Raw genomic sequence first — 17,041 nt, 5'->3', positions numbered from 1 at the left:
CAACCCCGCTAAGGCTCTGAGGGAGGGTCAGGAAATCCTTGCATGTCCCTGAGACAGCTGAAGAGAAAGGGGGATTTATCAGGGCAGGAAGGAGACAGGCCCGGTTGCAGGTATGTTCCTAGGAAGGGCTGGTTCCTCTCAGACAATCCCGGCTCCAGGGCTGCCTGCAGTGGACTTGGCAATGTGTGTCCAGACAGGAAGTGCTCAGGGGACTGAGGGAGCCACTGGAGAATGCGGCTAAGGAGAGGCTGCAGCCAGGACTCTCCGGGATGTGGCTCTACCAGCCGAGACAGGAACCTTTAGGCTGCGTCGGCTCTGCCACTTTCTCCTCTGTGCAGCCTTTTGCTCAAAATTCAGTCCTGTGGAGACTGTCTGATGGGCCGTGCTGGGGTCTCTGGACCCCAGTGAATGGGGCTGGCTGGGCATGCAGCTTGCGGGTCAGTTCCTCCAAGGCTGCTCCAGTGAAGGAGGGGGTGTCTCCCAGGAAAGTAAAGTGGGTGCTTTTCAGAAGAATAGAGAACGAATGTGGTGTGTGTGTGTGTGTGTGCGCGCGCAAAATCCAATAAATGCCGAGGACCCTGCCTGTCTGGGTCAGTGTCTACCTCTGCAGATGGCTTCCTCTCGGCCTCCTGCCCCAGCCCCTGTCCCATGTTCCCTCCATCTCACTGCCCACGGGACTGATAAGTCACAAAGCCCAGTTCTGGGAAAGGACCTGATAGGCTCTATCCTCTGACAGGACCTGATAGAATTCGGGTGGCTGCAGGGTCCGATGAGCCCTGGTCAAGGAGGGTTGGGCCACACAGTAATGGCTTCAGAGGTCCACCCTCCGGGAAGGGGGGCTGGACAGATACCCCAAATACCATCGACCACAGAATTTGCGAATCCCTAAAGCTGGGAGCCAGTACTGTAAAGACCACCAGGTCCGATGTGCTCATCTCACAGGTGGGCGGGCAGGAGGAGCGCTGATGGTGCTTATCCCGTAAGGGACGGTGCTGTGTCCATCGCTTCCACCAGGCCCATGGTGGAGCTCCCGGTAACCAGTGGGCTCTCCCGGGGTCAAGCTCAGACACACCCAGAGCAGGAGTAAAGAGGAGAGCAGCTTTTGTAGAGGCCCCAGGCCTGGAACCCATCAGCACCCTGGGTGCCAGGGAGCTGCCCACCACCTGGCCTGCGCCCAGCTCATCAGCAAGCTGCCTGTGGGTGTCCGAGCCAGGCCCAGCCCCTCAGGAAGGCCAGAGCCAGAGCCAGAGGCAGGATACGGACTCCCCTGGGCAGATCCCAGGGCCGGCTCCCAGGAGCCCGATGGCCTCTGGGCCTGGCCCAGCTCGTCCAGGGAGAGCTCTCCCAGCCCCCATGCATCAGTTATGTCTGAGCCAATCCGGGGCCCCATGAGGACAGGCCTGCATGGGGCCAGTCCCTGCTGCCTGCCCAGGCCCAACCCAGAGTGGAAGCTCGGACAACACTGATGAATGGGTGGACAGTGACACTCCAGCCTCCCAGCTCCTCTATGGCCGTGACCCTCAGTCCCTTCCTCTTCTAGAGGTCAGCCACACACCGAATCCAGTAATGCCCAGGCTGCTGACCTGCACCAGCTTCCGGTGCAGGCTTGGACAATCGCGTTCACTCTCCGGCCTTCAGTTTCCCCATCCATACAATGAGGGGCTTCAAGGGCCCTTCCAATGGGGACACTGTGTGCTGTCACAGTTCTACGATGGGTCCCCTCTTGAAGCATCAGAGCTGACCAGGACATAAACGGGACACTTGCCTTCTCTTGGAGTCCTTCAGCTTCTCTTGCTTTCAGACTAGAACTTCGGATAGCCTTGGTTCAGAGTAAGTCCCGCGGTGACAACAATGGCAGCTGCCATTTACTGCGCCCTCACTGTCAGTCAGTGTGCCTGGTGCTTCCCGCCCCTCCGCTGAGCCTTTGCAGATCCTGTAAATTAGGCAGTGAGGCCCAGAGAGGTTGAGGAGCTGGGCCTGGGTCACACAGCTGCTGACCAGCTATAGGGATTCAGGTAAAGTTCCTCTGACCCCAGCCTGTCAGCTGACTACGTGGTGCAGAAACATCCTGGAATCGGCACAGAGATGCGTGCTTGGCTGAGCTCTACTGGTGCTACCCTGCTTAGTTTCACAGCTCACCAACGCTGGTAGAAGGCAGGGGTCCACATGATTTGGGGCTACCGAGCACTTACTGCTGTATGGATAAGGGAGACGCTCCCCCATAGACTCTTCCTCCAAACAGCTTGGGGTCGGGGGCGGTGGCTGGGAGGACCACCCTGCTGGGCTCCTGAGGCTTTGGATGAAGGCCAGCAGCCCCCTTCCTGGGATCCAGCAAACAGTGCACGGCCATCAGTTGCAGCATCTTTAAAGCCCTCGATCTCAATGGCATCCAGGGCATCCTTAACATACTGATGTGCTGACAACGGTCCCCCAGTTCCCCCCCCCTCCCCCCCCCGCCCGGCCCAGCCAAGTCCATGCTCAGGGCCGGGCCAGCGACACCTGACCCCAGGCTCCAAGCCCAGCGCAGGACTCCTGCCCACCCTTCCAAGACCTGCCCACTGCAGGCTTTGTGTGGATGCTGGGAACAGAGAAGCAGAAGGGTGTAAATTAGGACGTAGGTGGGGGCACTGGGCTGAGGGTTTGGAGGTGGAGCTCTGGGCGGGTCTTCCCTGGACTCCCAGCCCCCATCTCGCTGGGGCTTCATTTGTAAAAGAATGGCCTCTGCTCCCTCTGACTCTGAAATACACTCAGCGCTAGGCTGCCCCTCCCAACAGGTTAAACGTGGGCCGGGGCCAGGGAGGTGAGCATCCCCACCCTGACTCCAAGAACCCCGTCCTACAATGTACCCAGCTGGCAGCTGGCTCCCGATTTGGGGACAGGAAGGGGCAGAAATGATCCCGAGGGTCCCTGGATGTTGGCCTCTCGATTTCCCACCCACCAAGCCGCTCCTGCTCCTTGCGGCTCTCACTGGGCTCCACTGGAAGGAAACCTGCCAACGAGGGGGTTGGGCCCTCGGCAGCCCCGCAGCGGGGCCTGGGGCCGGAATGAAAATAACAAACTAGAGGCAAGGGGAGGAGTAGCCTTGGCTCCTCTAAAGGGGCTGGGGCTTGCTTAGGGGTGACCTAAGCCAGCCTGTCTCTGAGGGTAAGGTCCTGTCCTTCGCCTGGGCTCAGGGAGCCAGCGCAGGCTGTGGGATGGGGGAGGCCCTGCCACACTAGGCCCTCTACCGCCTGAGCGGCTCTGGATTCTCCCTGCTTTGCTGCATGGCCAGTTTCCCAGCAGGCCCCTCAGGAGGGGTAAATACAGCCTTGTTAATAATTCTGTCTGAATCGCTGCCGGCAGGCGCAGGAGCCTCTGGATGCTCCCGATAAGTGCAGTTCACAGGGGCCTGGAGAGACTCATTACATGAAAGTAAAACATGGTTGAAAATCAATGAGGCCACCCACTGATGGGTTTTATGAGGCCTGACAGCGAAAAGACAGAAGCCACAGTCCAGCCAGGCGCACCCATAAGCAGGTGAGGCAAAGGAGCTTTTTTTCATCAATAAAATCAGCTTTATCCCAGGCTCAGTCCTGGAAAGTTTGTGGCTTCCCAGTCAAACCCCAGAGAGGTGGGTGGAAAGGACTCGGCCCTGGTGACAGCACACCTGGGCCCAGGTCCCAGCACTTGCTGTGTGGCCGTGGGCAGGGCAGTTGCCCCCTGGGACCTCACCTGGGATGCGTCACCTTGTGGAACAAGGCCGGAGGATGAGGGCGTGCCCATCAACCCCCTTTCACGCGCTCAGTGATGGGTCTGGCATCAGGGCCTCCTCTCTAACAGGCTGCCGAAATCCCACCTGGCTGCCTGCCCTGGGGCACTGATGATGAACGAATGTCACTGGCAGATTCTCAGGAAGCACACTTTGTATAAATTATCTCCTCCCCTCCCATGACAGCCCTTCCACCTCCTTGGCTATCTATCCCGTTCTCCTTTTCCGCGGAGACTTCGGGGACCTTCCAGGGAGACTGAAATGTTCCTTGGGGCTCCCTGGTGCCTTGTGCATCTCTTCTGTGACAGGGTTTATCTGCTGATAAACTTTCACTTTATAGTAGCAGAAAACCTGCCCCAAACTGGCTAAAGCAAAAGGGAACTTACTGACTCGTGTAACTCAGTGGTGCAGCAGTGTCGGCCTTCAGGCGAGGTTTGATCCAGGCTTACAGGCTCTGAGAGGATCTGGGTTTCTTCTGTTTCTGGCTCTGCTTCCTCAGTGCTGGGGCCATTCACAGGAAGGTGCTCCAACTTTGCTGCAGGCAGCCACTCAGGGCTTCCCCCTTGCTGGTCACATCTCACTGAAAGGACCCACTTCCTCCTCATTCTCACCTTGCCAACCAAGACTCCAGGACCGAATCTCATCAGCCCAGATGGCCTGAAGGAGGTCCTGTGTCTATTCTTGAACCCGTCTGTGTAGGGGTTTGGGGAGACAAGGGATATGCGGATTAGCTTAAACCAATCAAGGCTCAAGCTTAGAGCTAGGAGTGTGGGGTCAGTCTTACCCAAACCGTAAGCCTGACAAATCTGGGGTAGAGAAGCCAGTCTGGGGTAGAGAAGACGCGATGAAAGCCAGACAGGCACCCAAGAGATGTCCCCTACTTCGCCGCTGGTGCTGTAATTTCCAGTGTGTCACCAGGATGCAATCCGAGCATATTTCTTCTCTGTTAAACCTTTTTACCACTCTCATGGTAGGGGCCAAACTCCTCAGCAGAGGGCCTCCTGATACAGCCCATGCCTGCTTTTCTAGTCTCATCTCTCTGTGCTCCCAATTTCCCACTCATGATTCCATCTCTATTGGATTCATCCCAATGTCCAGGCTCTCTCACCACTGGCCTCAGCCTGTGCTGTTCCCTCTGCCCGGACACCTTTCCATCACCTCCCGTGTCACTGAGTTAATTCATCACACACAGGATGGCACTTCTTCCATGAAGCCCTCCTGGACCTGGCCAGGGTTGGTGCTCCCACGGACACTGCTCAGATTGGATTATTGTATTTTTTTAAACAACTTTAGTGAGATACAATTCACATACCATACCAATCACCCATTTAAAGTGTACATTTAATGATTTTTAGTATATTCATTGAGTTGTACAACCATCACCACAACTTATAGAACATTTTCATTACTTCCAAAAAGAAATCCCATACTCTTTAGCAGACTCCCTGCACACACTCACTGCCTCCCACCCAACGCCTGGCAAAACCACTTATCTTTCTATATAGACTTGCCTATTCTGGATATATTATTATAAATGAAATAACACAATAGGTGACCTGTTGTGTCTGGCTTCTTTTATGGCTTCTTGGTATAATGTCCTTGAGGTTCAGCCACATTGTAGCGTGTGTCAATACTTCCTTCCTCTTTATGGCTGAGTAATAGTCCTTTGTATGGATAGACCACCTGTATTTATCCATTCATCAGTGAGGGACATCTGGACTGTTTCCAGTCTTTGGCTATGAGGAATAATGTTGCTACGGACATTTGCATACAAGTTTTTGTGTGGACATGTTTTCATTCCTCTGGGCTACGTACTTAGGAGTGGAATTTCTGGGTCATATATGTAACCCCATGCTTAATCTTTTGAAAAAGAGCCAAACTTTTCCAAAGCAGCTGTACCATTTCACATCCCCGTCAGCAGTGTATGAGGGTTCCAGTTTCTCCACATCCTCACCAACCCTTGTTATTATGTCTTCGTTATTACAGCCACCCTAGCGGATGTGAAGTAGCATCGCACTGATTTTGATTTGCGTTTCCCTGATGGCTAATGGTGGCGAGTATCTTTTCATGTGCCTCTTGGCCACCTGTACGTCTTCTTTGTAGAATCGCCTAGTCAGATACCAAGACCATTCAGTGGGGAAAGGACAGTCTTTTCAACCAACGGTGCTGGGAAAACTGGATCTCCACATGCAAAAGAATGCAGTCGGACCCTTATCTTACACCGTATACAAAAGTTACCTCAAACTGGATCAACGACCTAATGTAAGAGCTAAAACTATAAAACACAGGGGGAAAGGAAAACAGAGAAAAAGCTTCATGATATTGGACTTGGCAGCAATTTCTTGGCTATGACACTAAAAGCATAGGCAACAAAAGATACATTGGACTTCATCAAAATGAAAAACTTTTGTGCATCAAAGGATACTATCAAGTGTGAAAGAAAAGGCAATCCACAGAGCAGGAGACGATATTTGCAAATCATGTATCTGATAAGGAATTAATATCCAGAATATATAAAGAACTCCTATAACTCACCAAAAACAAAAACAATTCAAAAATGGGCAAAGGGAACACTGAGGACATTATGCTAAGTGAAATAGGCCAGATTTAAAAAGGCAAATACTGTATCATCCCATTTATGTGAGGTATCCAGAGTGGTCAAATTCACAGATACAGACAGTAGAAGGGCGGCGGTCAGGGGTTGGGGAGTGGGGGACAATGGGGAGCTGGTGTTTAACGAGTGTAGCGTTTCAGTTTTGCAAGATGAAAGAATTCTGGTGATGTTTGCATCACCATGTAAATGTTGTGCAAACACTGCTGCACTGTACACTTCAAAATGGTCAAGACGGTTCATGAAAAGTAAACGCAAATAAACCAAAATAAAAATGGGCCAAGGACAGGAACAGACGTTTCTCCAAAGAAGAGACACAAATGGCCAATAAGTGTACAAAAAAGATGTTCAAGATCACTAATCATTAGGGAAAAGCAAATCAAGACTAGAAGATACCAAATCACAGCCATTAGGATCGCTACAAAAAACACACAAAAAACCCGAGAAACCAAAAAAACAAATAAACACAGTAACAAGTGTTGGCAAAGACCATTTGTGGAGAAATGGAGCCCTTGTGCACTGTGGGTGGGAATGTAAAATAGTGCAGCTGCTGTGGGAAACAGTACGGTAAGTTCCTCAAAAACTTAACCCCCAAACTACCATATGATCCAGCAATTCCACTGCTGGGTATACACCCCAAAGAATTGAAAGCAGAGGCTTGAACAGCTATTTGTACACGCATGTTCACAGCAGCATTATTCACAATGACCCAAAAGTGGAAGCAACCCAAGTGTCAATTGACAGGTGATGCATAAATAAAATGTGGTCTATCTATGCAATGGAACGTGACACAACCTTAAAGAGGAATGAAATTCTGATACATGTTACAACATGGATGAACCTTGCTTGAAATTATTTATGCTTAAGTGAAATGCCTGTTCAGATCCTTTCCCCATTTTAAAAACAGGTCTCTTTTTATTGAATTGTAAGACTTCTTTGTATCTTCTGGAAATGGGAGCCTTATCAGATCTATGACTTGCAAATATTTGGGTTGTCTTTTCACTTTCTTGGTGATGCCCTTTGAAGCACCTAAGCTTTAATTTTGATCAAGTCCAGTTTATCTATTTCCTTCTTTTGTTGCTTGTGCTTTGGTGTCCTACCTAAGAAACCATTGCCTAATACAAGGTCATAAAGATTTACCCCTATGTTTCTTCTAAGAATTTGGTAATTGTAGGTATAGGATCCATTTTGAGGTAATTTTTGTATGGTGTGAGGTAGGGCTACAAATGTACTCTTTGCATGTGGATGTCCAGTTGTCCCAGCACCACTGGTTGAAAACAAAGACGATTCTTTCCACATTGAATTGTTTTGGCATCTTTGCCAGAAATCAACAGACCATAAATGTATGGGTTTGTTTTTGGACTTTCAATTCTATTTCATTGATCTACACATCTACACTTATGCTAGTACCGCACTCTCTTGATGACTACGGCTTTGCACTAAGTCTTGAAAATAAGAAGTGAGTCCATCAACTTTGTTCTTTGTTTTCAGGATTGCTTGGGCTATTCTGGATCCCTTACATTTGCATATGAATTTTAGGATCAGCTAGTGAATGTCTGCAAAGAGGCCAGCCAAGATTTGGGTAGAGCTTGCACTGAATTTGTAGTTTTGGGGAGTATTATCATCTTAGCAATATTGTCTTCTGATCCATGAATACAGATGACTTTCCATTTATTTAGATCTTCTTTAATTTTTTTCAGTGGTTTAGTTTTCAGAGTATAAATTTTACACTCTTCCTCTTAAATTTATACCTACGTATTCTATTATTTTTTATGTTACTTAAATGAAATTAAAACAATTTCATTTTTGAATTATTCACTACAAGTATATAGAAATAGGGTATTTGTTGTTGTTGTTGTTGTTGTTGTTTTTAAGGAGGGTGCAGCTCACACTGGCCCATGTGGGGATTGAGCCGGCAACCTGGTGCCACTAGCACCGTTCTCCAACCAACTGAGCCAACCAGCCACGCCAGAAATAGGTTGATTTTTGTACATTGATCGTTTCCTCTTTGCTCCATTTTGTGTCTCTATGCTTAACACAGTAGGCAGGCACTTTCAAAAGGTTGCTTTGCTTAAGCATGGCAAAAGGCTGGAAGTGGGGCAAGACTGGAAGCCAGGTCACCAGCTGGAAGGTAACACCTGATGAAATCCAGGTGACGGGTGAGGGTGGCTGGCCTGGAAAGTGGCAATGGGGAGAAAGTAGGGTGGACTTGAACCACAGGACAGGGATGGGGGCGGGAGGAAAACTACCCCAAGTCTAATCTGGCTGGTGCAGAACGTGAGGAAGGTGGTGGTGGTGGGCACAAAGTCACAGGAGCCAAGGGTGAGCCTCAGTCTAGAGAGGGGAAGAGTCTCACCATGTCACACGCTGCTCAAGTCATGGCAGGTAATAACCAAGCCCCAAGAGCTTACAAGTCTTTGGCCAGGGGAAACCAGACTGCAGTAAATTGGGGTTCCTGGAAAGGAAGCAGGCCTGAGAGGCCTGGCCTGTCAGTGACGAAGGAGCTGTGCCTCAGCCTAAGGAGATTTTTTGCTTGTTTTCTAATGGAAAACACTTGAACAAGCTCTACTGCTGATGGGATGGGGCCAGTTAAAATGGAAAGGGTGGGAGGGAAGGAGGGGAGAAAGTGGAGGCAAGGCTCAACTCTTCCCCCCATGGCTGACTCTTCCCCCCGACGGTGCACCCCTAATATTTTTCTCCATCATGCGGTGTGGGCCAGATTCACCACTGATCTTCAGTTGTGGCCCTGCAAACCCGAGTGTGTGGAGAATCACTTTCAACCCTGAAGATGTGGAGCCCTGGCTCTGAGCGGCGCTGTTCCAAGTGCATGAACTAGAACGTGTAGTTTCACGAGGCGCCTCCAGCTCAGTTCCTGCAGATGTTTTCACGAGCAGATTCCCCATTTGATGAAGGTCAGCATTCTCTTGCAAAGTGGGGCATAAGTGGTGTAAGGCACAGCAGGTCACACTAACCCCTAAAAACCCAGCCCCCAAACTGCTGAGGCAGCTTCTCTTTATGTGGGGGGATGGCCAGTGGGGAGGGGCTGCCTCGAATCCTTTGCTGGGGGAACTGGGATTGACAGCTGGAGTCCAGACAGCGCAGATCTGCGGGAAGAAGTCAGCACTTTCCTAAAACTCCTCCCCAGCCTCATGGCTCCGTAGCCTGAGGGGATGAGCAGCTATCAATGTGCTGACCTGACAGACGGGTGACCAGGACACCCAAAGGCAGCTGTGACGTGAAGGAGCCCGCGTGGGCGCTGGGAGGACCTGCCGAGGGTGCTGGGCCGGGGAGGCAGGTGGTTGGCTGCTCTCAGCAAAGGATATTTGGGTCAATGTCTGCTCGCGACGTCCCTGCTCTGCCGTTTCATTAGGACAGAGAACGCAGAAGGCGAGTGAGCAGTGGTCACTCTCAGACGCGGGGCCTTCCCGAGGCCAGCCCAGGCCCCGGGGTGCAGGCTCCCCGGCCACTGCAGCTCTGCAGCTCCTGCGGTGACCTGGACGGCTGCACTTCTAACTGGGAAAGCTCTAGCCCGGCTGTAGGGAGGAGGGAGCCGGTGTTGATCAAGGGGGGCAGTTTGACCAGGCCCCCCAAGCCCCTGCCGGCAATCCCACCGGGCAGGCCCAGAGCCGGGGGGTGGGGGGGTCCTTGCTGCTGACTATGGGTCCAGCAGGAGCGCTGTGTGAGGTGGGTGCTCCCACGGGTGCCAGCTGAATGGCTGAGCCCAGTCAACAGAGGGGGCTGCGGTTACATCAGCGGTTCTCAAAGTGTGATCCCGACCTGGTGAGGCAGCATCATCTGGGAACCTCTCAGGCCCCAGGGGAGACCCGCTGAAGCTGACGGAAACCCTGGGCGCTCCAGGGCACTCTGACACTCGCTCAAGTTTGAGAGCCACTGGATTAGATGGTCCCCAAAGCCCTTTCCACGACTTCTCTCAGCCATCCCCTGCCCGAGCTGCCTCAGCACCTCCCATCCTGGACAGTCTTGCCCGATTCCTTAGAGTGCCCTGCGACCTCACGCTTCACCCCAGACACCCCCGGTAATGTAAGTCCTCCAGAGTCAGGAACAAGAGCCATGGGTGACGCACGGCCACTGACTGGACAACCCAGGCCAAGTGACGAGGCTTCTAAGGCCCCTTTCATTCTGAACTGATGTGGAAGACGGAGGATCATTCGAACATTATTCTAAACAGAAGAACAGTAACCAGTGGAGCCCTTACTGTGCCAGGCACTGGACCAGGCCCGACTCCATCCTCATCACCCCAACAGATCGGAGTCAGGAGGCCTGGGTTCTTATCTTGGCTGACACTTACTAGCTGTGTGTGTGTGTGGGGGGCACAACCTTCTCTAGGCCCCAATATTTGTAGTTTTAAAGCCAGGGCTTTGGATGGATAAACCCCCCAACAAGGGTGCCGTGAGGAAGAAGCCAGACCCACGAGGGCAGACTGGACGAAGCTCTTCACGTGAAGTTCTACGACAACAATCTAACGAACGGCATGGAAACCCGCGGGGGCCGTGGTAGTTACGGAAGGCGGTGGTTGTACTGAGAAGGGGCACCAGGGAACTTTACGGGGCGAAGACAATGCTGCGTTTCGATCACGGTGGAGGCTGCAGACTGAGTATGCATCTGTCAAAACTCGCCCAACTGTACATTTCACAAGGGTGACTCTTACGCTTTGTAAGTTACACCTCAGTTTAAAACATTCCTAATAAAGGAAGAAGTTTGGGATTGGATGGCTTCTAAAAATGCTTTGAGTCTAAAACCTTGCATGTCTCCGATTCTGATGTGGGTAACTCGCAAGGCTATCTGATAACTGACGTCAGAGAGGGTGAATGTCAGCCTGTCACTGTGTGGGCTTTGCCCTGAGTCTCCACTGCCACCTCCCCACAAGTGACAGCAGACCTGTCCCCAGTGGAGGCAGCACCTCAGGAAACTACTGCTGATGTTCAGTCTGTTCCAAACCCAGCCTCTGGGGTAGAAGTCACGTTTGAGCTTCCACGGCAGCCGCCACCCATCTGCTAAGGCGCACACAACTTCTCTAGTAGGTGTCACTATTGTCAGCGGGCCGGGTGGGAGGCAGTTAACTAATTGAATGAACAAAAATCACAAAGACAAACACTGTGAGCGAAGTGGAGGAGAGACGGCAGCCAGGAGTCAGCGACTCTCCAGGATTGCAAGCGCACGTTTTCTTCATAGAATCTTTATTTTACATGTTTGCATCACAGCAAGAGAACCCATCCCACCCATCACCCTGATCGGAACCCCCACCTGGTACATGTTTACATAAATACTCTTCAGTGATCATTAGTGTTAAAAAAAAATACTGAACACTCCTGCATTCCAACCTAACCTGGAAAGCAAATGATATTTACAGACATCTTCTCCCCCAAATGAAACTTATTTCTGGATTAGACGTGTCTGCTGTCTTCTGAGGCCACGTGACTAAGCAAATCCAACTGACGATCTGCATTTACTGCCAGGCATCGAGAAACCCCCTTGTGTGGCCAGCGCTTTTGGATCCTTTTGTTAATAAGTATCTTACGTGCTAAGAAGGCGGCTGCCCCTGCCCCCACTGTGGCTGCCCACTACAAAACCTCACCCCTTGCCTCTCAGGAAGCTGCCCGTCTTAGGAGTGAGTGGGCCCTTCTGTTTTGCGTTGACATTTACTGACTTTCCAGATTGCCTCCTTCCCAAATGGCTGGGCTGCAGACTTCCTGCCGCCACGATCCCAACAGGTCCCTGGTGCAAGAGGACCAAATCCTGGTTCCGCCACCTCCTCGTCCCTCTCCCTCTGTGTGCTTTCTTCACACAGCATCTCAGGGGACATGCATGTCCCACGCGCTAGCAGTGAGCCACTGAAAAACATTATCTACTTCCCAAGCATCAACCACGCAGAGAGCGCACAGATGCACTGCCAGGCTACAAAGGCCCCTGGGGAATCCGGAGTGTGATCAGGTCGCCAGTTAGCTCAGTTGGTTAGAGCGTGATGCTAACAACACCACGGTTGCCGGTTTGATCCCCACATGGGCAGCTCTGCGCTTCGCCCTCCTTAAAAAAAAACACAAAAAAAACCCAAAACTACATTCCAGGTGGTGACAACTATTAGCATCCATTCAGGTGGGTCTGTTTTAAAGACTTCCTGCCGAAAACACCCTAGAGAAAGCCGAGTAAAGAGCAGATGTTGGAGAACATTTGGTGGGTTCCAGATGAACACCTTTCTGATACACCAAGTGGTACCGAGTCAGAGCCTAACTTCTTCAGTGGGGAAGCCATTAATTTAGTGAATCCTAACGGGCTCTACGTATCTGAACCTGTTAGAAGGCAAGGGGTGGGTCAGAGGAAAGCTAAGGCTGAGTGAGGCGTGGCGTGTGCCATGGCGGAGGTGGGCTGCGATTTGCTGCCGACTTTGAAAATCAGCAGGTTGGCAGCAGGAAGCGTGAACGTTTCTCCTGCTCTGCCGGGTGTATGGAACAGGGCCAACCACCTCATCAGACTGTCTGATGTTCTCAGGCCTTCCTCAGGGTGGGGGAGATGACCAGAACGACGCCTGCAGTGAAAACAGGCATCTTTTACACTTCCTTGGTCCGTAAGGACCGGCTCCTTGTAGTACACCCTTAAGTACTGAAACAAGACATACATTTTAGTGCAGGGATGGACATCACACACGGTCCAAGGCAACACTACACGGCATTAGTAGGCACTCTCTTGATAAAATTCCCCTTAGCTCAGAAAAGACACCCTTCACATAGCTGCTGGGAGAAAATGCTGCAATGCACCAAAGCCTGCAGCCTGTATTCCCAAGACTGAGCCTATGTGGGATCAAGACATGTGGGCTCAAAGGAGGGGGGAAGGGGAGGAAAAGAGAGAGGGGAGGGCAGGTTGTGGAACAGAGAGCAGAGAGCCTGATGAGATCGTAACGCGAGATGGAAATGCTGCCATGACAGTCACACGAAGTGGACCTGTGAGGAGACGGAGTGCTTCTTTGGCCGGCTGGACACGCCTGGGGCGAACGCCTGGAAATTTTACTCTCAAGTGGTTTCTTGAAAGAAAACTGAGATGACTCGGGCTATGATCTGAGAAACCACCTTGTACACCAGAGCGAGCTTCTCCTTCCGGCAGAACGGGCCACCAATTCACCAGTCACATTCAGCAGCATGAAATGCATTGCTACTGGAATTTTAAAGCATCCAGGGACCAAGGACTAGGCTGATGGAATCTTCGGCCACTGTTAAGAGCCAGGATTAAGAGATCAACGATTGTTCTTGTGGTCCAAGAACTGATTTTCTACAACACACACAGACTATTAAAGGGAAGCGACCCTCCCCTTCCTGAAGTTTCACGCCAGCAGCCCTCCCACTGCACGCAGACTTCTCCGAGGAAGCAGGGTATTTTGCGGAGGCAGAAACAGGGAGCAGCATGAAGCAAGGCTATAAATACCACGGTGGCTCCATGGCTCTAAGATGTGCCCCATGCTTCCTGTGGATCCCCGAGATCCGGGAAGGGCTTCACCTTTGAACACCGCATCACACTGGGCCCAGGGGCCTGTGGAAACCGGGCTGCAGGAAGGGGGCTGTGGGCTGGTGACCCTTCAGGACTCTGGCCTCGGGTCAGTCGTCCTGACTCAAGAGTGCACCTGAATGCTGGTCACGGCTAAGACGTGACAGAGGAAGAGAAGACAATTCTACAGTACAGGGTACAGAGCTCGAATAATGTTGTCAAAACCTGAACTACCACCTGTCTTCCCCATCCCGGGCTGGGGTTTTGCTTTTCCTGAATCACCGGCCTGGTTTCAGACCCTGTGCCAGCCACCATGCAGGATGTGGGCAGACGAGCTGCTTGCTAGGAGGGCCTGGCCGACCTTCATTTCTAAACCACCACACCTCTCCTGGACCTTCCTGTTCCAGAAGGGTCGGCCCTGTAAAGGTGCGGCCCCTTGGCCGCTCTGAGAGAGTCTGGAGGCACGGGATTTAAAGACGCCCCATCCCACAGAGAAGCCCAGTGCTCCGGCCCACACCCTGAGAGACGGCTAGCGCCCGGCTGGGGGGAGTGGTTGTGTGGGAGTGCGGTGCCAGCCCACGCGTGTCCGTGTCCTCCCTCACGCCTTCACTCACTCGTTTCCTTGCTTCCCGTACACACAGGATGTCTCATCAGGCTTCGTTTAGTTCTTGCTAAAAAGTCTACGGCCACGTCAAGAATGTCCACTTGCAGGCCAAACAGCCCAAGTGTCCCCCTGACGGAAGTGCCCTGACGGGGATTTGACCACAGCAGGAAAGGACACATTTCTGAAGCTGGGAGTGTTTATATGTAGGAAAACAAAGTCTTAAAAACATGTCCATCCTTCCTGAAACTTCCTTCCCGTCTCCAAGTTAAAAAAAAAAAAAAAAAAAAAAGGCAAGAAAAAGAAAAAGGTCCCTTAAATGAGCACTTCGCATGGATTTCCCTGCTCCTGGAGACGGAAGACATGGGGACCCGTCCCTAAAATGCCCACGGAGGCGGCAGTGGCGGCAGCGGCTAGGAACATTCCTGCTCCTACCCCTCGCGAAGCCAGGACCAGGCCTGTGGAAGGCGGGCTGGGCACCACACAGGGCTAAGAAAAGTGCATCAAGAGAACGCTCGCTTCTTCACGGGGCACTGAGGAAGTGAAAACGGCACAGGAGAGGGAAAACAACCGTTTCTGAGTAAAGACTTCAGGTTTCCAAAGCCAGGATATTAAGCGCCGCCCCCAGATCTTGTGGTTTCTGGCTGACCCTTCCCAGGCGGAGGTAAGAAAACCACCACCAGAGACTGAAACTGTCCCCCCCCCAGGAGACCCCTGACACACCCGGGCACTGGAAGCTACCAACCAGCTGGCGCTCCAAGCATGAGGAAACTTTCCTGATGCAGCCACATTTCGGTCTCCTGGCTAGGCCCAGGCGACCAGAACCACAGTGGGAATCACCACGAAGCCCTCTCTGCCCTCAGTCACAACGGACCTTCTGAGCTTAGTTCCATGATTCAAAATACACACTTGCAATCCTGTTCACTTTAGGCAGCTCTCGTGTTCACCCCCAAGCTCGGAAAGTTTGCAAGGCAACGTCACTGAGTTTCTGTGAAAGACTCCACCACCCCCAACCCCTGAGAGGAAAACTGTACAATCACGCTTCTTTTCTCCACACACACACTCCTGGAATATAGGGACAAGGTCTGTTTAATTCCTGCTTAGAAATCCTATCTGGCTTACAGCAAGGGCTGTTTGATGAGGATGATCTGCTTGTACTTAAGTGTTTGCTTCGACCCTACCTTTCCTGACCCCCGCTGCTCCTTAAGGAACATTCCTTCCCAAGTCCCCCCATATTCTGATCACACAAAGTAGACAGAAGACACGAGAAGAGAGGAAAACAAAACCGTGCTGGCCTGGGGAGACAGGGAGCCAGATATTCAGGGAAATCCTACAGAAGGCTTTTTGATCTGAAAAACACATTTCTGTCCATCCATCAGGCAACACAGAATACCCTTCGATCGAGAAAACCCTTTCCTACCACCTGTGCTGTGTCCCAGGGCCAGGACTCTGACAGTGACGTTACAGCCCTCAGGTGACAAAGCTCTTGGAGAAACGACAGGGGTCCTAGAGCTGTTGGTTCCTGGGGTAACACTCAGGGCCGGGAATCCTGGGGCAGGCTCCACAGACTGACGTAGGCTTTGACTTTGCTTTCTAAACTAACCGAATTGCACTAGTTTTTGTCCCCCAAAGATGCAGCGATACCACCCCCCTTTCCTTCTCTGTAAGTCAAACACAGATGCCCCTGTGACTGGCATCTGACACACACGTCCGCCCGCCCTCCCCCATCTGCCGACACTCCTACTGATGTAGCTACACCCTCGGGTCACGCTGCGTATACGCTGAGATTTTCCCAATTAAAAAAATATATATGTGAACTAAAACCAAGCCTTCCTTTTCCCCTGCTCCTTGCGACGCCCCCTCCCCACCATTGCCGCCTGAAGGAGAATGCCAGCTGCCTATGACCAGCCACAGGTCCAGTTTCCATAAAAGAGAGTGAAAAAAAAGCAGGTGTCCGCGGCACTTCACTCCCAGTCACGTGCTCCGTGGTGGCACTGTCGGGCGGTACCGACCGCTCTTGCTCACCCTCAGGACTTTAAGCACTGAAACGTTTTCTCGGATGGTGCAGCCTCAGCGGTGCTCCATCATGCGGTGCCTTCCCACTCGCCCTGGGGCTCCACCGAGCCGTTGGTCACCTTCTTCACTTTCTTCATATTCTCCATCACCCCTGATGTCGTCACGCTGAACAGGAAAGAATCAAAGAGAAGCATCTCAGTCGTGAGGTCAAAGGCCGTCTTCACCCCAGCCGAGTGCTTAGGAGTGCAGGGCGCTGGCTCCGGAATCGGGCAGACCTGGGTTCGAATTCTGACCCAGAACTGTCCCGAGGGAAACCAAGATTCTCCAAAGCGCCCAATCAAACCTCCTCCCAGCCGTTCTGGTTACCTCACCATTAACCTCCCTCTGGCATGGCCTCCACGAATGTGTAGGTTGCGTATTCACACTCCAGTTGTGGATGGGAGCCCACTATCTGTGTCAGCACTGACATTCTGAAAAGAAAGCTACTCAGCTGGAGACACTGACCACGACCAGCCACATGAGGCACTTCTGAGTCTGGGGCAGGACCACAGGTGTGGAGGGACCTGCTGGG

At 52.0% G+C, this 17,041-nt stretch overlaps 1 protein-coding gene across 1 annotated transcript in view; it reads right to left on the bottom strand.

The window, feature by feature from the left end:
- Positions 1–11,540: 11,540 nt before the first annotated feature.
- GPR107 (G protein-coupled receptor 107) overlaps positions 11,541–17,041 on the bottom strand; it is a 68,733-nt gene continuing 63,232 nt past the window's right edge. Inside the window, exon 18 of the mRNA XM_033122542.1 lies at positions 11,541–16,635. Within this exon, the coding sequence (XP_032978433.1) occupies positions 16,539–16,635 (97 nt within the window). The 3' untranslated portion in view covers positions 11,541–16,538. The remainder of the gene's footprint in view (positions 16,636–17,041) is intronic.

The sequence above is a fragment of the Rhinolophus ferrumequinum genome, chromosome 12 (assembly GCF_004115265.2).
Source record: "Rhinolophus ferrumequinum isolate MPI-CBG mRhiFer1 chromosome 12, mRhiFer1_v1.p, whole genome shotgun sequence".
NCBI lineage: Eukaryota > Metazoa > Chordata > Mammalia > Chiroptera > Rhinolophidae > Rhinolophus > Rhinolophus ferrumequinum.
Note: the sequence above shows the minus strand (reverse complement) of the source record. Positions and strands in the feature narration are given on the sequence as shown.